The sequence below is a fragment of the Micromesistius poutassou genome (assembly GCF_964030765.1).
Source record: "Micromesistius poutassou genome assembly, chromosome: 16".
In the NCBI taxonomy this organism is placed as follows: Eukaryota; Metazoa; Chordata; class Actinopteri; order Gadiformes; family Gadidae; genus Micromesistius; species Micromesistius poutassou.
The window spans coordinates 6,984,494-7,008,529 of record NC_140286.1 but is presented as its reverse complement, the minus strand read 5'-3'; the positions used below and the strand labels follow the sequence as shown (position 1 = coordinate 7,008,529).

Here is a 24,036-nt window from a genome sequence, read left to right as displayed (position 1 = left end):
TCCCAATCAAAACAAAATGAGAAACAGGTGAACAGAAAATGGAGGGAAACCAACAAAGGCAGGAAGTTGCCCAAATAAGGACATGGGTGTTCAGTCCAGCAGGTAGGGGGAGACAAAAACAAGAGTCCATACGAGAATCCTGACACTCAGCTTCCATATGGCATATCATTTGTGTAGATAGCATGTGTTGCCAGATCAGATTGCCATTTTCCAACCCAATTACTACTAGACTAAAAAACGGCCAATCAACCAAAAACCCACCAAAAACATATATTACCAGAAAACCAATTAATCATACACTTCTGCAATGGCAAATACACTAATACAAACGCAACCTAATTAATAACTATGACGTTATGTGGTATACAACCACGAACCTCTCATCTATCGCTCACACACAAACCTCACAAGGTCTGTGTAAACAACACACTGACAGCAGCAGAAAATTGGTGATGACATTAATACACAACACACAAAATAGGCATGTCAAATACCAATGGTGAGCACAATAAACACCTGTGTGCAACCTAATTGACGTAATGACTTTTACACTACACGTACGCATGTGCCTGCGCTCCGTGTGCTGGGACACAGCCACAGAAAATGTATGTTTGGTACATGAGCTAAAATAAAACAACCCTCAAAATCGTCATGCATGAAATGATCTTCTATTTAGAACTTCAACTTGAAATAATCGTACAGGTACATGAAGTGGAGATCATGGAGTGACAGGTAACCTTGACTTGAACTATAATAGGCCTACAGAACCATCAGCTACTCAGAGACTATTCCTAAACTCAGGAGAAAACAAGAAATTAATAGGGAAAGTGTATAAACACCTTATAGGAGCACAGGCAATAACTATTCACTCCAAAAAATATATGAGGGTTGGAAAAAAGATACTCTATATATATATAGATATAACTTGGAAGGAATGCCTAAACACAACCAACACCATTTTTCACAGATGAAAATCTGTGGCTCATACAATTCAAGCTCATGACAAGAATATACTACACTAGATCAAAAATAAATTAATTTGATGCCTCTTTCTCCCCTGTTTGTGTAAAATGTGGCATACACAATGAGAAAATAATACACGCTTTCTGGGTATGTGAGAAGGTTCATAAGGGTTGGTCAGAGATCCAAAAATGGATGACCAACACTTGTCAAATCAAAATTTTATTCATTGTCTTGAGCAGTATCTTCCAAAATACAAACACGCTAAAATACCCCATTGGATGGATGGTGATTTTCTCCTCTTTGGTATATAAAAAACTAATTTTAAAGGATTGGAAGGGTACAGAGGCCCCATCGCTACAGCAATGGAAGGGACTAATGAAATATTATTAAGTATAGAAAAATCTATGTTTGAGGACTGGAACAGAAGGAAACAATTCAGCAAGGTGTGGCAAGCCTTGTAAATTTAATAGCTAAGGACTAAGTGTGTGTGTGTGTGTGTGTGTGTGTGTGTGTGTGTGTGTTGAGTGTGGTTTAAAACCATAGAGTAGAGGAATACTGTTACTACCCGGAATTGTATGCTAATTTAAGTATGAAATTACACCGTATGCTGGTATATGTATTTCCTTTTGATGAAAATAATAAAAATAATAATAAAAAAAAAAAAAGAAGAACTTAAAGAACATAAATCCGATAACTATTTACAGTCAACGCCATCTCGACTAATACATCACAAATCAAATCCTTACTACTGGCGTTGAGGTTTGAGTGACAGGCCTGATGGCCCTCCCTCGCCCCTAATTACTATTGAACAGGTAAATGAATTTGGGGAAAGAGACTTCAGATACAGTATTTGGGACCACAGACCTATATATAAAAGCATCCAAAAAGCAGCATGTCCTGGGATATTTTCTGTGTTGCCGATTGCCCTGGTTTTATTTATTATATTGCATTTATAATTTGTTTTAAGTCACTTGTGCTTTAATACTGTTAAAAAAATTCTGTTAATAAATACATATATATATATATAGATATATAGATATTTTTTGTTCCTTTAAATAAATAAAGACATTTACAACATCAATTGAAGCAGAAAATGCACAAATTGGTGCATACTAATTCCCTAGAACACAGGAGAAGAAGCATGTGATGCTGAAAATGTCCAGGGGGAGGACTTGTACTTCTCCACTTTATGTTTGCTAGTAGATTTAAAATAGAATCACATGATACAGAAGTCATAACTCACAACTCTTCCCCCTTTGCTCAGTTTTATGATCACACTGTACCCTGAAATAATATAATAGATACAGAGTACTTAAATAATAACTATTGTATACTTAATTCCTCCCCAATGAGTAGTAATACTCATTGGGGTACCCTGTAATGAATTTAATGAAATATTAGGTATATATTAGGCATCTAGTAGTTAAAAAATAACTACAGTATAAGTTATATTTAATAACCTGAATTGTTACCCCCTTATTCCATAACTTCAAATCTTCTTTCCCAGTACCTATATAATTATTGGTTTGTGCTGTACTGGTACACCATTACTACAAAAGTTTACACCATAACTCCGGAGTAGTTCAGTAGTACATTTTGAGCTGTAATCTAAAGCGTTACCAATGTTAGACCTATACAGTTAAAAAAAAGCGCGGCCTATATTCTAGGCAATAACCAAACACAGAACACGATCCCCCATAGATGATAATTGTTGACGTTAAACAGTTATCTTCTAACAATGAAAGCAATAGGCAACACATATCAGAGACAATTGGTAGAAAAAGAGTTTTGGGTTTTAGATTTACCTTGCAGGCCTCTGAACCTAAAACTAAGTAGAAAAAGAGCAGAGAGAAATACAGTGCAGAGATACATTGTAGATTAACGGTTGTGAGAGGAAACAAGGAAATGAATCACACGTTGCAATCGTTTGCGGAGGTGGGGAGGTCTTCACATGGTTCTTCCTCATCGGAAGTGAGTGAGCGATGAGACTAACTGTTATGGCGAGTGAACAGTGCCAAACCTAAGGATAACCAGGAAGAGGCGAAGGAGCAGTCTAACCCTACGCCGCCGTGAGAACGTGTGAAATTTTGTATGGGATTGATTGGGACTGCAGACGAGAGACCAGCAGCGACGCCACGGCGACTGCATGGAAGTTCCGTCCACCGGCGGCGGTGTCACGGCGACGTACATACGGAAATTCAGACAAAATGTATGGCGAGTGAACAGTGCCAAACCTAAGGATAACCAGGAAGAGGCGAAGGAGCAGTCTAACCGTACGCCGCCGTCACAACGTGTGGAGTTTTGTATGGGATTGATTGGGACTGCAGACGAGAGACCAGCAGCGACGCCACGGCGACTGCATGGAAGTTCCGTCCACCGGCGGCGGTGTCACGGCGACGTACATACGGAAATTCAGACAAAATGTACGTCTGCTCACGGACGTCTGAACGAGTTCGTCGCCACAAAGACGCCTGCTAACCTACGTCGCCGTGAGAACGCCTGAACTAAAACTTAAGAGTTTTGGTCTTTTTGACACACAAAAACTAACGGTTTTTATAAAATGTCATCAACTTATTCATCAACAAGTATTTGGACATATTAATACCAGAAAAAAATAATAATAATAAAAAAGAAAACAAAAAATATAGACTGGGAATCGAACCCGTCTCTCGCGTGACAGTCAATTACCTTAACCACAACATTGTCTAGACCAGGGGTTTTCAAAGTGTGGGATAGTGAGCCTCCCCTAAGAGAACTCAAAAGCATACCGCCCCCCCTTCACCCCCCCTAATTATTATTGCTATTATTACTGTTATTGTTGTTGCTTTGTATGTTCCACACAGGCTTAAAGAAGGTTTTAAACAATAAATGTTATACACATCTTTGTTTTTATAAACATCTTAAACATTTTTGTATGTTCTTAAACATATTTTTAAAACATTTTAATCATCTTTATCTGTGTATGTGCTTAAATATCTTTTTTTAACACATTTTAACATCTGTATGTTTAAATTTTTTTTTTTTTAAACACAATCCAGTGTTTCCCACAGACCAAGTAGCTACTCGCAACTCCTTGCGACGAGACGGGCTGAGACGTTCTAAAAACTGGGCAGTTCACACTGCTGCACCGGGCGGCGATTAGTTTTATTTTGGTTGAGAGTAGGCTAGAGTTGCTGTGTTTCGCCATTCTCCACTACTTCTGCATTGTAGTAATTCGCTGGAGCTTAGTTTGTTTAGATCCCGCTAGTTGCATTGCATTCTTTCGTAGTGGCGACTTCTCTACTGCAAGGGAAGCTCGGCTTCACCTAAAATTTCGAAAATTAAATGGTCAGATATATACTGTTGTGTTAACATTTCATTGATTAAAAATGCGTTAGAACACGTCCATCTCGAAGACGAGTCCGTTCAGAATCAGCTGCTTATCGCAGGTCGACTGACTCGATTTCCTTCTCATACACTTACGTGTTTAATTTGCGTGTGTTTAGACAGATGGGCGCGCACACACACGCGCACCAAACATCACCCGCATTCATTCATTCTATTAAATACTCACTCGCGGTAAAACTATGTTTTCTCACGATCAAATACTCATCAATCCTAAAAGTAATGGGCTTGTACACGATGTCTGGGTCAAGAACATATGTGTTTGCTGTACGGTGTTTGCAGATGCATTGATTTAAAAGTAGGCTACAACTTACCGCTGTATCAGCTGTTCTTTCCCAAATCATTTACCCTAAAACTAGATTTCGTTTTGGAAGCCTGGGATATACTTTGCTCGAATGTATTATTGTTATTATTATTTTAACGCATGGCATAGCCTACTATACTTCATTCATGTTCATTCATGCAGGGAAAAAAATGTTTCCACAATCCACACGCTATTTCTATGCAGTTTCACACGTATGAATAATCTTTGACATCATAATATTTAACATGCAAGTGTAGTGGTGCCTGGTTGCTGCGGGGGAAAATCAGCTTTGCGCCGGGTGCAAGCAACGACACACGCGTCGGTGTAGAAAGTCAATTGCGCCGGGCGCAAGATAGGGCCCTTCTTCTGTTTGGCGCACATGGCTAATTTGCATACGCGCACAGGACTGTAGGAATGGGAACATGTCGGACTGGCAGCATTACGGGGGCGCGATTACGGGCTGGCGGAGTTACATTTAAAAATCGCGTAAGTAAAAATAAATAAGAAAAGCGGAATCAATTTGTGGCGCTCGTTGTTCAATCTGTGGCGCAGCGCCACACATTGGTAACACATTGGCCTATGTGTGGGAACCACTGCCAGTGTTTCCCACAGACCAGGTAGCAATGTGTGGCGGATTTGTTGACGGGGGGGAGGGGGAGGGGGGGGGGGGGGGGCGATTACCGGCTGGCGGAGTTGTTGAGGTATTATAATAGAAAATGCGGATCATTTTCTTTCTCGTGTGTCTCGTTTTTCGCCCGTGCCTAAAACCGCCACTGCTTATAATGCTAAAGCCCAGTTCAGACCAAAGATTCGCGACGCAACTGCTTGCAACTCGCAACTCCTTGCGACGAGACGGGCTGAGACGTTCTAAAAACTGGGCAGTTCACACTGCTGCACCGGGCGGCGATTAGTTTTATTTTGGTTGAGAGTAGGCTAGAGTTGCTGTGTTTCGCCATTCTCCACTTGAGATATTAAAAATCGATCCATTTTGCCACTCGCCAGATGTTTACAGTTTTTTTTCTTTTCTTTTTTCTCTCGCCGCGCCTCCCCTGAAACCCTCTGGCGCCCCCCAGGGGAGGCGCGCCTCACACTTTGAAAACCGCTGGTCTAGACCATGACCAAAAATAAATAAGTAAATATATATATATAAATTTATTTATTTATTTATTTTTGGTCATGGTCCAGACAATGTTGTGGTTAAGGTAATAAATAAATATATTTATTTATTTTTGGTCATGGTCCAGTCAATGTTGTGGTTAAGGTAATTGACTGTCATATATATATATATATATATATATATATATTATGGCGACGGCGTGCGTATCCTCTCCCCACGGCGGCGGCGTACGTATCTCCACACGTGCATTTCACACGATGTTATCCTTCTCCTGGTAATCCTGGCACTGTTCACTCGCCATAGTGCCCTATGGCGAGTGAACAGTGCCAAACCTAAGGATAACCAGGAAGAGGCGAAGGAGCAGTCTAACCCTACGCCGCCGTCACAACGTGTGAAATTTTGTATGGGACTGATTGGAACTGCAGACGAGAGATCAGCAGCGACGCCACGGCGACTGCATGGAAGTTCCGTCCACCGGCGGCGGTGTCACGGCGACGTACATACGGAAATTCAGACAAAATGTACGTCTACTCACGGACATCTGAATAAGTTCGTCGCCACAAAGACGCCTGCTAACCTACGTCGCCTTGAGAACGCCTGAACTAAAACTTAAAACAGTTTTGGTCTTTTCGACACACAAAAACTAACGTTTTTTTTTTATAAAATGTCATCAACTTATTCATCAACAAGTATTTGGACATTAATACCAGAAAAAAATAATAATAATAAAAAAGAAAATATATATATAGACTGGGAATCGAACCCCAGTCTCTCGCGTGACAGTCAATTACCTTAACCACAACATTGTCTGGACCATGACCAAAAATAAATAAATAAATATATATATTATGTATATTATTATATATATTCAATAATTCAATAATTAATGTTGTGGTTAAGGTAATTGACTGTCTTATATATATATATCGACGGCGTGCGTATCCTCTCCCCACGTATCTACGTATCTTCTCCACACGTGCATTTCACACGATGTTATCCTTCTGGTAATCCTGGCACTGTTCACTCGCCATAGGGCACTGTCCACTCGCCATAGCTGCGGGGGAAGATCAGCTTTGCGCCGGGTGCAAACTAGCAACGACACATGCGTCCGTGTAGAAAGTAAATTGCGCCGGGCGCAAGATAGGGCCCTTCTTCTGTTTGGCGCACATGGCTAATTTGCATACGCGCACAGGACTGTCGGAATGGGAACATGTCGGACTGGCAGCATTACGGGGGCGCGATTACGGGCTGGCCGATTTACATTTAAAAAAACGCGTTCAAGTAAGTAAAAATAAATAGCGGAATCAATTTGTGGCGCTCGTTGTTCAATCTGTGGCGCAGCGCCACACATTGGCCTATGTGTGGGAAACACCCCCTCGAAGTAAGAAGAAGGTGGGGGGGTACATATTATATTCCTTCCGTTGATTAAAAAAACGGGAGCTTCAGACGACCTGTAAACATACCAGGGTCAACTGTACTTTCTATTTCTGCTCCGTTTCCAAAAATGCCCGCTTTCTTGAAGTAAACAAACCCCCTTGATGTATTGTGGCGACCACTGCCGTGGACGCCTGTTCGGGTTCCGTGCAGGGGATCATGGGAATTCGCTGTTGCCGTTGGATCGACGTTCTCATTGTATTTGTTGGAGTGTTGAGTTAAGTGGGATTAATGGGTTAGGGTTGTTGGAGTGTAGTGTTGTTATCATGTTGTGTTCTTCGTGTCGCACCGTTATTGAGAATGTCATGTATGTATGTGTGTTGGTTGTGCTGTGTTCTGTGCGGTGTGTGTTGAAAATAAAGACAACTTCCGTAGTCGTGCGGTGTATGGGGCACGGAAGTTGTAAACCAATTAAACCTGGGTTCCTGTCTCAATCTTTCTGAGCGTCGCCACAGTATGTTTGAAGCCATCTGACGTTGTCGGTTTTGTGTGATGGAAATGGCCAAAAATGGGATGGAAATGGCCTTAAATCTCCCATTATATGCTGCTGTGGTGATGCAGGGACAGACATAACCATTGCATAAGACCTAAAATATTTGTAAACTATAGCCCCAGGTTGAATTTGCCTGGAATTGTCCTTTTAATGACACACACTTCTTCTACCTCCATACTAATTATTTGTCTTTCCCTGTAGGCTGAAGTTGGTACCCAGCACAAGGCATCCTTGGCAAACAAGGTAATGTTTATGTTCATTTTTAATTTAAAGATGTATCCATTAAATTTAATGTTGATGATAATTGTCTTTGCTTTTTACTGTATTTTTTGGTGAGGCTGATAATTCAGTTTTCTATATTTAAAGGGATAAAATAAATAACTATGAAGGCAAATCTCATCCCTAATTGTTAAGAGATTAGATTAACTATTGAGTATTTGAAGACCAACATTCAGGATCACAGACAAATGCTTCAGGAGGTTTTCCCTGAGTTCAGACTGCTTCCTAAGCATCACTATTTAGAGCACTACCCAGATATGTTGTTTTGGACTCCTTGTCCATTTGTGGACTATGAGATTCGAAGGAAAGCATAGGTTTTTCAAGCGTGTAATACACGATACACAAAACTTTAAGAATGTGTTGAAAACCCTAGCAACACGGCATCAGCACATGGTAGCATACTACCTCAGTGCACCCTCATTCTTTAAACCACACCAGCAGGCATCAAATGTCTCTTCCGTCTTGGTCCTAGTGCTTCCAGATGTTGCAAAACAGTACATTAGACAAAAAACAGACAGCAGTATGATATACAGCACGTCAAACATCACTTTGGATGGCACCATGTATGATGTTGGGACGTTTGTATCTGTGGGACGAGAGGGAGGACTCCCTCAGTTTAGCAGGATTGAGCAGAACTACTTGTTAACAGTGATGTAATGTTTCTATGCAGGGAGCACAAGTCATGTTACATTGAACACTTGAGATCGTACAAACTTTACCCTGGAAATTTAACTGTCAACAACATATTCAAGCTTAATGACAGCTCACCACTCTCTGCGTACCATGTTGAAGGATCACTTCTGTTGACACCCAAGCGCTTCATACAGCTGCACAGAAAGTAATTTATACCTTTATACCGTAGCTCAAACTACAAAGCAGCTGAATATTGAGTTGATTTTAAGATGAAAGTAATGTTTTATCTAAATCAAATATCTAAATTCTTTCATTCTAAGTTTTTGATTGTGTGAATGAATGTGTAGAGATGATTTTTCAGAATAAGTTATGTTGTTTCATTCCCTACACAATTTAACTGTTCTCTCTCTATGAAAGCTGAAGTTGATAGAGCCGACAGAAACCTACAATCAATAGAGAAACTCATGCAGACAACCTTTGCACTTCGTCGTCAGGAAATTGTTCAGGGAGACCCATTAGTGAAGGACTTTCTGGAGAGATGGCCTGCCTTTCAGGTCCAATCACAGGTTAAAAAAAAACACAGACTCAAAGTGTTTATGAGGTATTTCTCTTTGGTGTTTTACTCATAGTCTTTCACATACTTTGTGTGTCATTGTTATTTTGTAGGTCTGTGCTGAGTTCCACAGGATCACCAACGTAAATTTACGGAACCAGTTTTATGCTGAACTAGATCGGCACATTCCAAAGCTCATAGGACTTTACAGACAGAAGGCAGCTCGTACTGGAAGGGTGGCAGAAGCGCTAGGAGCCATCCTACAGTATTACGACATTGATGTGAGTTGAAAAAAGTTAAATGGACTTTGTCCAAATTCTATCCACATGGAACAGCTGGCTCCCAGGTTTGTCAGCGTTTACCTACCACCATAATGACTATACTACTACTATACAAGGGGCAGTCCTTCACTTTTAACTCGTTCTCAATTAGTTATCCTGTAACATGTTCATATTTAGCAGAGTAAGTCGTATGTCGGCAGCAAAGTGCCCCTGGTTCTCATGTGTTTTTGTTTATCCTCCCAGGATGTGCATGATATCCACATGAAACGCACTGTTGCCCTTCGTGCTCTCTCAGTATACCTGCGGGAAGAGGACACACAGTTTTTCAAGACTTGGAACGTAAGTCTTAATATATTTATATATCATCACCTTTCAGAAATACTTACCAGTGTACCAGTGTACTTTTGCATTATGACTCTATTGTGAAATATCTATCCATGTTCTTGCTGAGTGCAGACATGCAGTTGTCTGATTCATGCAAGCTAACCATATTTGAACCCTCATTTGCATTTTCCAGAGAGACGAATCGGAGGAACCAGACACCAGTGACACTCCTGTTGGTATTCTCACAGTGGTCACAGAGAGAAGTACATCTCCAGTTCACTTCAGCACTCCTGCAAGCGCAGCCATTGTGGTGGAAGATGAGTTGGTTATGATGGACATTGCCATGTTTGCCGAAGCGCATGTGTTACTTTTTGGGCTGGTTTATGCTTTGCATCTGGACTACCCAAAGAAGCTTGTTAACACGTTCACCTTCATTCAGAAGGTACTCATGGGGTTGGATGATGGTGCACCACTCAAACCTTCTTTGCTCTGTTTGAAAAATGACCTGCTAACGACAATGTAGAAGTTGTGGATTTGTCCAGACACCTGTATCATGACAGCATGTTTGTTGTTGCATTGTTTCATTGTTTATTTGATTGATTGTTCTATGCAAGATGTGCCTTATTAAACAGGTGAGTGCAGGAGAAATACGATAGACCAAAAGGGTGTGTTTGATTCGTTTCAAAAGGCTCAAATTTCAAATTTCCTTTTTGGTTATTAATTGAATTTTTTTATGTGCAATGATTTATTTTGATTTCTTTAAGATTTACTTTTTGGTTATTTATTTTATTTCTTTCCTTAAGTTATGTTTTTGAAGTAGAATGGCCATAAAATAACTTGAAGATGCTGTTTTGAAAGGCCATACCTTTACACTGAGCACAAGTTCCCAATGCTTTTATCACTGAGTTACAAACATTTCAACATTTGCGGTTAACCATACAAACCTGTTTTTATATAATGTATGTGTGGATGTATATGTGTTTACAGTTCTTTTTCATGATATGCAAGGTTTCCTCCAACCAAACGGGTTGTTTACATTTTCAGATTGTGCATTTGTTGGCCTGTCTTTACAAATGGTATAGACTTGAAGTCTTTATTTTTTGGTATGCTTATTGTTTAATCAAAATTCAAATCTTTTATTGTGTTGTTTGGAAGTTGGATGGCCATGGATAACGATTTTAAGATGCCATACCTTTTGATATTGAGCACTGAACATCATGGTGCTCTTGTTTTTATCTGTAATACACATGTTTTCAAAGATTTATGCACTCACCCATACAGATGTTTGTATGTGCTGTTTGTATGCTTACAGTTCTGTTGCTGTGTCCAAAGTGGTTTGGAGAAAAAAACATCTGAATAAAACCACTGAAATATTCTACATTGAGTATTCTGTACTTTAAAAAATAGTAGTTTATGAGCTGTGTAAAATTATCTTTTTGGTTACTAACCAGTATATTTTTTGAGTTCAAAGATGTTGATCAATTAAGTACCATAGCATCAGAACAACTCATTACAAAGAAATTAAAAAATATATACAAATTAAAACATGTTTTAAGTACAGTACTCACAAATTTGAAAAATAAAAAATACTATTTGAGTGTAAATGATTTAAAAAATGTAAGTACTCCAAACTTAAATATTGTGACTTACTTACTCAAAAACTTTGAGGTAATCGGTTTCCACAAAAGTTTTGAGTATTCTGAACTTGTTCGGGTTTACAGTGCTGACCAAACCAACCTTATAAGCACACTGGCTACTAAGCTACCAACCAAAACACGTGACAACTAGCCCAACTAACAGCAGTAAATACAGCAGTATGCAGTAAGCAGAATATCATTGGGGTTATCAAGTGGGCACCCTCTTTCACAGATGTTTCGTTAAGTTAGGCCCACGACACCTCCTGAAGGCTTAACAATGAAACGAGCGTCCTGGATTCACCCCCCTCAATGCTGCCACCACATTGCCACATTTAATGCATCTAAACACTCTCTTTCCTGCATCGTACCTCTAGCCCTACCACTAACCCTGACCAAACAAACACGTTAGCACAATAGCACACGTTAGCACATCTAGCTTACCTTAGCTTGGTAACCCCAGGAAGTATGTTTTCTTCTTATCCACAGCCATTCACTTGCTCGTTCTGCTGCCATGGACATGTTACTAACCGCCTGCCTCAGACTTCGTCCACAAATACCCAGTTCAGTCAGCAAGCTAATAGCAGATCTAGCCATGAACCAACATCTTATTGTTGATTTGATTTGGTGTTGTAATTGGAACCAGTCAATAGATGCACAGATGGGAGCATATGATCTCTAAAAATCGGCCCAGAAATTGGGTTAATTTTTGCCCGACATTAAAGGATGCTTTTATTTAGAAACCGTATTTTTTTTATTGTTTAAAACAATGCAAGCATTCATACTAATCAATATGTTTAAAACTGTTAAAATACAAGCATCATTTTAAAGTTACTGTTCCATATACATCTTCAATCAGTATGTTAAAATATTTTTTTAACCCTCTATGACTAAATTCACAAATGTGCATTAACTTAAGTTAACTTCAACTTAACTTAAGTGCTAACCATGACTGTTTAAAAGCCATGACGACACTAGATAACAAATACATAAATGAAAGTCATACCGACACCACTCATCATATGAAATAATCATATGAAATACAGTAGCTTGTGTCCAAGCTGTACTTACTAGATTCCATTTGTTCTACATTAGTGTAATCATTTCTCTAAAGTGCTTGCTGCTGTGTGTGTGTGTGTGTGTGTGTGTGTGTGTGTGTGTGTGTGTGTGTGTGTGTGTGTGTGTGTGCACGCCCCCCCCCCATTAATGTGTTGGCCGTGTAGTGTAAGATGTGGAGGTAAGTGCAGGGGTACGCCCACCAGCAGCAGCAGCACCACCCTAACCCCCCCCTGCCCTGTCAGACGTTACTGATGCGTACGCTGAGCGGGCCGCTGTCCCGGACCCGCCCCTGATCCTGAGCCCCCTGCCGGTAGCTCTGCTCTAGGCGGATCTTGTCCGGGTCGGTCCCCTCCGGCACGGACCCCACCCTGCCGCTCTGGTAGCCCGGCTGGGTGGGTGGTTGTGGTGGAGGCGGTGACGGGTTAGGGTCCGTGGAGGGCGATTTGAAAAAGGGCGTGGTCTTGGTTTTGGCCACCTTGTCGAAGAAGGCAAAGTCGGCCACGTACTTCCCCGACGGGGAGAGGGAGACGACAGGCGGGAACTCGTAGCCCCACAGGATCTCGTCGGGCAGGTAGGAGGTGCGCACCTGGCAGGTGGCCGAGGTGGGCTCCACCGTGGCGCTCAGGATGACCAGCAGCTCAAAGTCGGCCAGGTCAGGGTCGGTCCATCCACCGCCTTGAGGAAGGGGGGGGAAAGAGAAGAAGAAGGCCCTGGTGACAGAGGTCATCGTCACTGTATGTACATTACTGTACATACAAGTTTTAAACCAAACCGAAAACAACTTTGGGGACACTAGAACACATATCTTTATTTTCAGCTGTCAATGTCAGCTGCCCAACAGAGGAAGTCGAAGAGAGAAGTTGAGATATTTGCAATACTTCCGCAAACACGGCCGCAGCAGTTTAGTGACAAGAGATCTGACGGGTATTTCTTTTTTTTTTGCCGTGACATTTGTTGCATGTGCGTGACAGCGTGAGATTGATGCTGAAAGCGTGTCAGAGTGTCATGCCAGATGCGTGAGAGTTGGCAACCCTGTTATAACTCGCCACCAGTTCCCAACTTTCATGATAAATGTAACAGCACACGGCACTGGACATGGCCCAGCTTTGGCATCATGGTTAAAGGGGTCATATTAATTAATTTTGTGGTTCAAGTTATTTAGGTGGCCAATAACAGTGGCCAAGACGCGTTGAACGAATTGCATATTCAAAACTACCAGCGATCGCACCCCTCCTGCTGACCACGATTGAGAGGACAACTCTTCTAGCCTTACCCTTGGCCGCCCAGGCTCTCAAAGGGCTGCTGTCATCAATGGTGTGGTAGAAGGTGAGGGGTAGGATGAGGAAGGGACTGTCGCTGGATGTGTCCACCTGGAACGGCACATTCCTCTGGTCCAGACGCACCGTCTCGCCCTCCTTGGTGAGCGACGACTGAAGCAGCTTACCTGTTACCTGGAGGGGAGGTGTGTCATTGCTGAGAAAACCTTTTCAACCTGTGTGTCAGTGGAAGCTACACAACAAGCTGTGTTGAGGTCTCAGAGCAGCAATGTAGTACATTTAGGATGGGGGAATTAATGGAAAGGAAGCTGCTGCCGTTTCCATCAAAATCCCTTCCCTGGTTTCAAGCACGAATTCCAGATGTATGAACGATCCAATGCCAACCGTATTAGATTCAATTTTAATACTTTCAAAATATTTTAATATTTTTAATACTGTTGAATCCATTTTCTTGATGTTTCTTCTCCTGTCTAGATTGGCAACCTTCAGCCCAATATCCCCCAGGCCTGGCCGTCGGATCATCAGACTACCTCCTGCTAGCTGTCCCAAACACCTGACCGTTGTTTCAAGCTGCACTCTCAGACAGAACCCAGGCATCTGAATATCAACTCGCCGGAAAGGTGAAGCAATAGACCATTGAGTGCGCTAGTTAAAAAGACGCAAGCCCCCATCCACGAGAGATAACACTGTCACAAGATTAAATGCCCAAGAAGGCGATGGCAAAGCCTTAGGCCTGAAGGACCGCCCTCGAAACCTCGCTTCGCCAGATAGAAGCGCCTCGATGGAAGCGCCTCGATGGAAGCGCCTCGATGGAAGCCAAGAAGATCACTGATGATAGTGACCATTGTGAAATATGTTAAGTATAAAATATATGTGATTTCTGTCTGTGTATACATATAACCACAAATCAAAAATCATTCTCAAATGTTTCAATATATTTAATAACACACACACACACACACACACACACACACACACACACGCACACACGCACGCGCTCACCTGGCATCCTAACAGGAGACTCTTGCGCATGTTGGCTACCCTGATCATGAGGCAGGGGCGACCCTCGTTGGTGGACACCACGGCATGCTGGGAAAACTTCACAGTTTCACCGCGCTTCTTCGGCCGCGCCACCTGATGGTAGAGAGACACATTGACAAACCCTGCTCCGCTCCTTAATAAAGAGAAGTAAATACAGTGATGGAAGCCTGACAAATGGCCCGATTAACACTATTCCATATTTGAGCTGATGTCTATGGTATGTGGATACGTTGGATGATACGTATGGATCATGATACGTATGGGTCATGATACGTAGGGATCATGATACGTATGGGTCATGATACGTTTGGGTCATGATACGTATGGGTCAAGATACGTATGGATCATGATACGTTTGTGTCATTTGGATACATTAGATATTCAAGGTGGATCTCCAGCATGGGAAAACGGCATCATGGCGCAACGCGTCTTGCTCAATGGTTCTTCAGCCTTCATCCATGGCTTTTTAAATTTATTTTTATTCATATACGTATATATAAAGAATCTGAATCACTACGACCTGCCTTGACCTAAAACCCCTGGCACTCAAAGTTTCACCACAGCGCACCTTGGCCAGGAAGGTGCCGGTGATGAAGATCTCCATCACCATGGTGATGACCAGCTGGATGATGAGGAGGAGGATGGCCGCGGGACACTCCTCGGTGATGCAGCGGAAGCCGTAGCCGATGGTGGTCTGGGTCTCCAGGGAGAACAGGAAGGCCCCGGTGAGGGTCTGCATCTGCATCACACACGGCGTGTGGTTGGACGGGGGATCGAACTCTGGAAGTACAGGAGTGGAGAATCAGAGGGAGAGAGAGAGAGAGAGAGAGAGAACGAGCCAGAGGCAGAGAGGGAGAGATCGCTTTATACATAGAGAGATAGGCAAGAATATACAAGGCAAGCTAATTATATATAAGCATTCAAACACAAGGCCATTCATCGTGCTTCACAAAAGGAAGAAATCCCATCCGCATTGAAAGGACAAAAAATAAAATATGTGTAAAAAAACTATGTCCTTGCTTCTCTTTGTTTATGTGTATGCATAGATACATATATCTTTGATTAGATACATATATATTAAAAAAAGGTGGCTGATAAGAGTCAATTTCCAGATCAAGAGCAATGCTCCGGGTCAGATGACATACCACACCACAGCAAAAAGTCCCCACGTTGTTTAAATTGAGAAAAGTGACCTCAACCACGCAGGAAACCTTACTGCGTGACACACACCATGTGACATGTGACATCCGCTTTCAACTGTTACCAACTGAAACCTACAGCTTCCTTTTGGTTTTATCCAATAAGCCTGCAGCCTTCGCCTTTTTCATGCTCTGTACATTGTCTGTGAAGACGAAGTGTGGCGTCTGTGCCACATATGGTGCACTATTATGCACTATTAAAATGTTGTGTGACTATATGTTTCTGTATACAAATGTTGTTATATCTCCTGTACATGTTTGTATATAATTGTGATATTATATTATCTGTGGTGTAACTTTGGTGATTTGGATACACTGTGACCCCAAATGTGTCTTGGGGTGATTGGGTGATTGGCAGGCGAGCCTATAAAAGGCCGCTGCGCCCTGTGACGTGTCACGTACAAGGAACACTGATGAAGGGCTAGACCCGAAACGTTTACCCCTTGTTTATGTGGCCTGTAATTGTTGTTTCGGCTTTTAAAATACACTTTTGGAACTTCTGAGCCCTTGTGTGCGATCTCCCCTTTCTGTACATTGTCTGGAAATGTGTATTTAATTCAAGTATTTCCATTTCATTTTTAATTCACTTCATTTATATTTGAACAACTTATAGTATGTGCCATAAAAGTGATGATTTATACCTAATCAACGAATGATAATGAAAATAAATCCTCATGGAAAAATGTTTTTACTTGAAAGGTAATTTATTTCTTAAATATACAATAACTAACGCTTTTTTATGTGCTCTGAAATATTCTTTATCATGTATAGGCTAACTAACTCTAAGGCTACATGAACGTAGAATATTTGTGTAGACTGCCGATTTCTTTCATTACACTGACTGGAGCTAGCTTGAAATAGGCAATCTTGCATATTGTACCTTTAAGGTCAACTATATGTTGTGTTCTCCACTTCTACTGGATCCTCACCCAACAGGTCACCGTGGACCAGAGCCACAAGGTACCAGAGCACACCGAAGAGGAACCAGGTCCCAGCGAACGTGGCCGTGAACAGGAAGAACTTGTAGCGCCACTGCATGTCCAGGAAGGTGGTCCAGAGGTCCCGCATGTAGAGGGCGCTCCGGCCACTGATGTGCTCGATGCGCACGTTGCTTCGGCCATCTTTGGACAGCACACGCCTCCTCCGCCTCAAGTTCCCGCCCCCTCCAGACTCGCCGCTGCCCAATAAGGGCTTCAGAACATCCGTTTGCGTTTGGGAGTGGCAAACTTTCTGAGGGGAGGAGCTACGAGAGGAAGGGGGTGTGGCAGATGTCATCTAGCCAACAAGAAGGAAAGACATACAAAAAAATGTCACTGCCCCGTTCTTAAAGTGTAAACAAGAATACCATTATAAAACCTCCCAAACATGGCGTGAAGTACAATTAGTGCAGATTAGACATATATTTGAACAAAAATGCCACTCTTCCAGAAGTTTTAAAAAGCATTTGGTTACTCTTTAAAAGTTTAATGTTTATATTATGAAAAAAACACAACATATTAACTGGACTAAGTAGCTTATTAATAAAGAAGTTTTTAATTTAAAGGTGTAATATGTGAATATACCAGAATGAGCAAATGTGCATTTTTTTCAATACTTATTATATAATGTCTTGCATAATGATAGATAAAGCGTTGCGATGTGCCGTAAGAGGATATTTTTTCTTTCCCTGAGTGACAAAAAGGATTTACAGTCTAATAAATTGTGGTCGGGTCATTTGTTCGACACCAGTCCAGAGAGCTGGAACAACCAATGAGTGACGAGTGACACTATCTACATTTCGCTGTAAATGTTACACCGTCGAAACAGCCATACAAAGAGGTGGAATAAATGCTACATAAAGAATTAAGGCTTTTGAACATTCAAATAAGAAAGTATTGCTTGTGACGTGAATGCATGTTTATTTATTTAATATTGCTACTGGTTGTTTTTGGCAATTCGCTAATGGTCATCTTGACAGAAACTCTGCGAAGATTGTTTGTAGAGCAAGGGGAAAGAGGCCAGGTGGGCGGGGCAGAATGACAGTGAGATCAAAAGGAACGGTCTTTCAGGAGTTCAAGTGTGTTGCTACTGCAGCTTTAAGTAATTCAGAAGATGGTAAATAAATTAGTAAATAATTTTGTAATGCTACATGCATTCATCCCATTCTCATTTGTTATTTAAATAATTAAACAGGACATGATGTAGATGAACAGATGCTCCCTTTTAAAATGTTAACACCCGGGAGTGTGCATGAGTGATAGGTGCATTTATTAATCAATACTGACTCTTTCCTGTCAATCGCAAGTGTTCGAATGCAACACTTGCGGAAACTTACAATTGCGATTTTGGATTTTCGCAATTTTAACAATCTTGCTTCAGACTTCATCAACTTCTGTGCCTTTTCTGGATTTTAAAGTTAGCAAATATGTTAAGTATTATTACACACAAACACTGCAGACAAACAGCTGGCCCAGAGACAGACTGCTGGTTGCTGGCCCATCCATCCCATTGATAAATCCACTTACGTCCCACGCATCAGGGAACCCGGTGCAGCATGGCAAAGAAGAGGGGAAGAAAAAAGGCAGTAAGAAGGTAGATAAAATACAAAGAGCAGGAGAGAGAGAGAGAGAGAGAGAGAGAGAGAGAGAGAGAGAGAGAGAGAGAGAGAGAGAGAGAGAGAGAGAGAGAGAGAGAGAGAGAGAGAGAGAGAGAGAGAGTTTAGATTTCGGACAGAGATGGACATTATTCCAGGAGACAATCAATAAAGCCTCTATTTTGTGTGCTAGGAGAAAGGAGAAATCGGAACAGGTGAACGAAGCCGTACAAATCTTTGTGTAAAAGTAGGTTGAGTATCTTGATTAAACATCCCATCGCCCCCTTCAAGGCGATACGGGGGTATAAGTTGGGTTTCGTGGCAGTGAGGCCTTTAAATGGACAAAGACTAGAAACTAGAGAAGGCGCTAAGCGTTTGCCAGGATGAGGGCCAAGGTTGGGCTGCACCTGTCGCTTCTACAGCTCTGTTCTTCACTGTGTACAGGTTCCCCTATTCTTTTCTTTACCCCAAGACCGTTGCCGTGCTTTACTTCAATTCACTTCACTTGTCGTGTACCAAAGTACCAATTCATAGGGCAAAGTATATCAAAATAAATGAACCAAAAAGAGACCCCGACAATGTAGGTCAAAGCTTGCATAATCAATTAACAGTGGCATCCCCTTTGTGAGGACACCAGGCCCCCCACACGAAACTCCTACAAAGATTTCCTAATTACAATGACGGCATTGAGAAAAAACCTCGCTTTTACTCGCTCGTGTTTTGCTCTCGGCCAATCACCACTCTCTCACACATGAACACATACACACACATACACACACACATTCACAATAAACACATGCAGAAACTCTTACCGACTTTGGAAGGCGCGTAATAGTTGCCGAGTGCCACAAGAGAAACTGTGTGGATTTGTTTTTAGAAATGAACAGAAGAAAAAGATGCCACACTGACCTCTCCAGAACTATATATTCCATCTCCATGTCGACGCCTCAACTTACTCTACCTCGCTGCCCCGGTTGTGCTGAACTCGATGGCTGCATCAAAAGTTTTTCTTCTCTCTCTAAGCTAGAAATTATGCGTTTTCCTTATTTTCTCTCCATCTCTCTCTCTCTCTCACTCTCTCTCAGCCTCCCTCTCTATCTCTCTCTCTCTCTCTTTCTCTCTCTCTCTCTCTCTCTCTCTCTCTCTCTCTCTCTCTCTCTCTCTCTTCTCGTTTTCCTCTGTGAACACAGGAATGCTTTGTTTGCAAGAGAGATGAAAGAAACAAAAGATGCCATTGACAAAAACGACTGTATACCCATCCGTCCCTATGATTGTATGTGTGTGTGTGTGGGGGGGGGGGGGGGGGCTGATAGAGTATGGCTGATAGAGTGTGTGTGTGTGTGTGTGTGTGTGTGTGTGTGTGTGTGTGTGTGTGTGTGTGTGTGTGTGTGTGTGTGTGTGTGTGTGTGTGCGTGCGCGTGTGTGTGTGTTCATACGTGGATTCATATGAATGTATTTCATATTCAGGTTTGCATGTGATTGGTCCATGAGTGTCTGTTGAGCTATCCAAGAGTCGCAAACATTGTCTATGTGTATGTACACACTAGCCTGTGTAGCACAGAGATCTGTGCCAAAAGGCCCCTGTTAGTATTCAAGTTTGGAATCATTCCCTCCACCTCTTTCTCTCTCTCACTCTCTTTCTCTCTCTCTCTCACTCTCTTTATTTATCTCTATGTCTGTCACTCACTCACACGTTACATTCACCAACCCACACTCTCATTCTCACCCCCTCATATTTCCTGTTCCAGTTAACTCTTTCAGATGTGCATTTGTGTTTTTTTTTTTTTATTTCACCTCCACCCTCCCCCACACACACACAGCCATCAGCCCTTGATCACATGGTATACATCAGAGGTGAATATATATGCACAGTTGAACACCATCGTTACAGTACACATCTGAGACCACTGAGGAAAAGGTTTTAAATCATTGTGCTTTTTTTTTTTTGCTTTGTTTCTTTGTTTTAATAAATGATGTAATGAATACACAATTATGTATATATAATGAGATATGAATCCTATTCTTAGTCTTTCTCATGATCTTTACATATGCATTACTTACGCCCTTTTCTCTCCATGTATCTCTATCTTTGGCAAAAACATAAATTATTTGTCAAATTCGATACCCTACGAAAGATTTGTTTGGCATATATTTTTACTTAAATGTTTCTTACATTTAAGTAAAAATATATGCCAAACAAATCTTTCTTAACCCTAACCCTAACCCTAACCCTACACCTTATCATTGAATAAAATGCCATTAGTATACAGAATTAAAAGGAAACAGGGAGAAACACCATAGGCCTACAGTACAATCCCAACTAAAAACCCCTGTACCGTCAATACCAATGTATTGCTTACCTGCGTGGATGGTGCAAAACGACCACTCACCTTTTCTTTCTGTTACAGGACTTTTGCTTGAGCCACTGGACTGGGCAGAATAAGACTTAAGTTACGTCGGATCCCTAATCACATGTCAGGAGAAGTTGGTCCTGTCCGCGGATGGGTTGGCATCGTGTAGTGACGCAAAGCCTTCTCTCATTCGGGTACCAGAACCTGCAGGAATCGACGGGGCACGAGAGGGCTCGACTACTTGTGGGGGCTTGCTGTTCGGCCACATTGACCCACCATTCAAGGGACTGATGAAGACACCCCTGCAGGCTCAGGGTTCCGGGTGCTGACTGGAAGCCCCACGCGGCCACTCGCAAATTCTCTCCAAAGTGACAGGATACGGATATATAAGAGGCCTCTCGCTCTCTTCTTTCCCTCTCTGTACCTCTCTATCTCTCTCTCTCTCTTGTTTTCTTTCTCTCTCTCCCGCTCCCCCTCCATCGCTCCCTCTCTCTCTCTCCCTCTCTCCCTCTCTCTTTCTTTCACTGTCTTTCTTCCCTAAATAGCTGGCGTGCCCCGGTGTGCTTTCCTGTAATACTAATGAGTAGCTTCCCACTCCTACGTCTCAGTTAAGACGGAATGTTAGACAGGGAATTCTGATATTGACATATTCGGCCAATTCTGCTCAATTTGAACAACATTACTACCGCAGGATGCCAACTGGATCACCCGTTCAACACAAACACACACGCACACACACACACACACACACACAGATTGTGTGCACGTGGCTCCCACAGTGGCACAGGATCTGTAGCACACGTGCACAGCAACAAACACCCCCACGTGATCCCCCCCACCGCCCCCCTGAAAGGGCACATACACACACACACATCCATTGAGACCCCCCACCCCCTACATACGTACACATACACACACACACACACACACACACACACACACACACACACACACACACACACACATCCACCCAGACCCCCCCAGCACATACACACACACATCAGACCCACACACCTTCAAACATCCCCACACACACACACACACACACAAATACACAAATATATATACACAGCAACATTCACACATCTTCGCACAAGTTCACACATCAGCACACACACACACAAACATAGACACACATACACACACACACACACACACACACACACACACACACACACACACACACACACACACACACACACATATTAGACCCACACACCTTCACACATCAGCAAATACACACACATAGAAGCACATACACATTCACACACACATACACACATGCACACCCAAAAAACACTCTTAGGAAGTTCCCTTGGAGCCCCCTATTCACCGCTTTTGTGTCCGGCGTTCGCTTTGCTCAACTGCGTCCGTACTCGGTGTCCTGTCGCTGGACTCCCATAAATAAAATGGGGAGGCGAGGGGGGCGATGCAGTCGTGAAGTGAATAAATCACCAAGCATCACCACCACCACCACCACCACCACCGCTCTACCCACCCCCAGCAAGGAGCAGACCCCTTTCTCTCCATGGCTTACACCCGTGTCTTATTCTTTGAATGGGAAATGGTAGGAACTGAGGACAAGGGAGTAGGAGGACTGGGTAAACTGGGTAACACATGCCGGGGGATTCAACGTCCTGCTCACGGGCAAAATACAGATATGTACCCATTGTACCCCGCAGTGTTCAAAGCACGCAGAGGTGTTGTAGGGCTAGAGCTTAGTCAGAACAGTAGGCGTTTCTTACTTACATACAGGAAGTGCACTTCCTGTATACAACCTGTGGTCACTTGACATGCATATGGGGGTCCCAGGGGGACTGCTGTCTCATAAGCTATGAGTCAGTTCATCTGATGGGGAATTTTATGGCATCAAAATGAAACCTTACATGGTTTGAAAGGGCCCTCAATACGATTCCACATGAACCACTAGTTAACCGTTCCCTTCAACATTGATATTATGGGTTTGATGTTAAATGTGTGTGGAAGCAGATGCACAAAAAAGTGCAAGAAGTTGGGGTCCGCAAAAAATAATTCTGACCTCAACATTGGGGTCGTGGACCAAAATAAGGTTGCCTTATAAGACTTGGCTTGGGCTACCACCTTCAGTGATGGGACTACCAAGTGCATCGGGATAATCATGCAGCTCTCAGGCTGCCATCAGCCATCTCCTGCTGAGAACTTTTGGTCATGGTGAGGTGAGGTGAGGGGAAGGAGGAGGACGAGGGGGCGCGGAAGAGGTGGAGAAAGCTGTGCAGGAGGAGGTTAGAGGTGGCGGAGGACGAGGACGAGGAGCTGGCCGAGAAGGAGGAGGAGGAGAGGGGGGCTGGGGGGGGGGGGGGAGAGGAGGAGGAAAGAAAGGATGTGGTGGAGGAAGAGGAGATGGTAATGGAGGAGGAGAAGGTGGAGGAAGTGGATGAGGAGCAAGACGAGCAGAAGGAGGAGGACGTAGACGACGACGATAAAGGAGAAGGAGGAGGAGGAAAGAGAAGGAGCAAGAGGAGGATGATAAAGGAGGAGGAAGAAATAGGAGGAAGAGGAGGAGGAGGAAGAAAGGAGGAGGATGGGGAGGAGAAGGAGGAGGAGCAAGACGAGCAGGAGGAGAATGAGGAGGACGACAACGATAAAGGAGGAGGAGGAAAAAGGAGGAGAAGGAGGAGGAAGCGGAGGATGATAAAGGAGGAGAAGGATGAAGAAAGAGAAGGAGGAGGAGGACGGGGAGGAGAAGGTGGAGGAGGAGGAGGAGGACAATGAGGATGATGAGGATGATAAAGGAGGAGGAGGAAGAAGAGGAGGAGGAGGAGGGAGAGAAGGAGTATGACGACGGCGACGAGGAGACAGGACGACGAGGAGAAAGAGGAGGAGGACGAAGAGAGGATCTCTAGGGATGAAAAAAAGCTTGGGTGAAAAGTACTGAATGACCCCATCACATGCACATCCATGCACACTCACCAAAAGACATCCTCACACACGCACATACACAAACACACACTCACTCACACACAAACACGCACACACACGCACTCTCTCTTTCTCTTCATCTCTCCGGTCTTGTGTTGTATCCCGGAACTTGTTTATTTGCCTCATGGAGTCCTTTCCTTCCTACGAGGTATTGGTTGAATAGGTTGACACAGGAGTTCA

At 42.8% G+C, this 24,036-nt stretch overlaps 1 protein-coding gene across 2 annotated transcripts; it reads right to left on the bottom strand.

Annotated features, from left to right (window-relative positions):
• Positions 1–12,148: 12,148 nt before the first annotated feature.
• On the bottom strand, positions 12,149–21,197 carry LOC311360439 (ATP-sensitive inward rectifier potassium channel 10-like). 2 transcript variants are annotated; one of them, XM_084480516.1, is made up of 6 exons: positions 20,938–21,197; positions 16,905–17,250; positions 15,345–15,556; positions 14,738–14,869; positions 13,732–13,909; positions 12,149–13,133 (listed from the first exon to the last, which is right to left on the bottom strand). In XM_084480516.1, the coding sequence occupies exons 2-6, from the start codon at positions 17,248–17,250 to the stop codon at positions 12,697–12,699; spliced, it is 1,305 nt and encodes a 434-aa protein (XP_084336642.1). In that variant the 5' UTR covers positions 20,938–21,197; the 3' UTR covers positions 12,149–12,696. The 2 variants fall into 2 exon arrangements, with proteins under 2 accessions (XP_084336642.1, XP_084336643.1); XM_084480517.1 differs by lacking the exon at positions 20,938–21,197 and adding an exon at positions 19,457–19,590.
• Positions 21,198–24,036: the final 2,839 nt, after the last annotated feature.

Excerpts from the sequence above, each read along its gene's own strand:
- LOC311360439 (XM_084480516.1), bottom strand. The coding sequence starts at position 17,250 with ATGACATCTGCCACACCCCCTTCCTCTCGTAGCTCCTCCCCTCAGAAA. Across the intron at positions 13,910-14,737 it reads GTCTCCTGTTAGGATGCCAG|GTAACAGGTAAGCTGCTTCA; the intron begins GTGAGCGCGTGC and ends CCTCCCCTCCAG. Across the intron at positions 13,134-13,731 it reads GAGAGCCTGGGCGGCCAAGG|GCGGTGGATGGACCGACCCT; the intron begins GTAAGGCTAGAA and ends CCCTTCCTCAAG.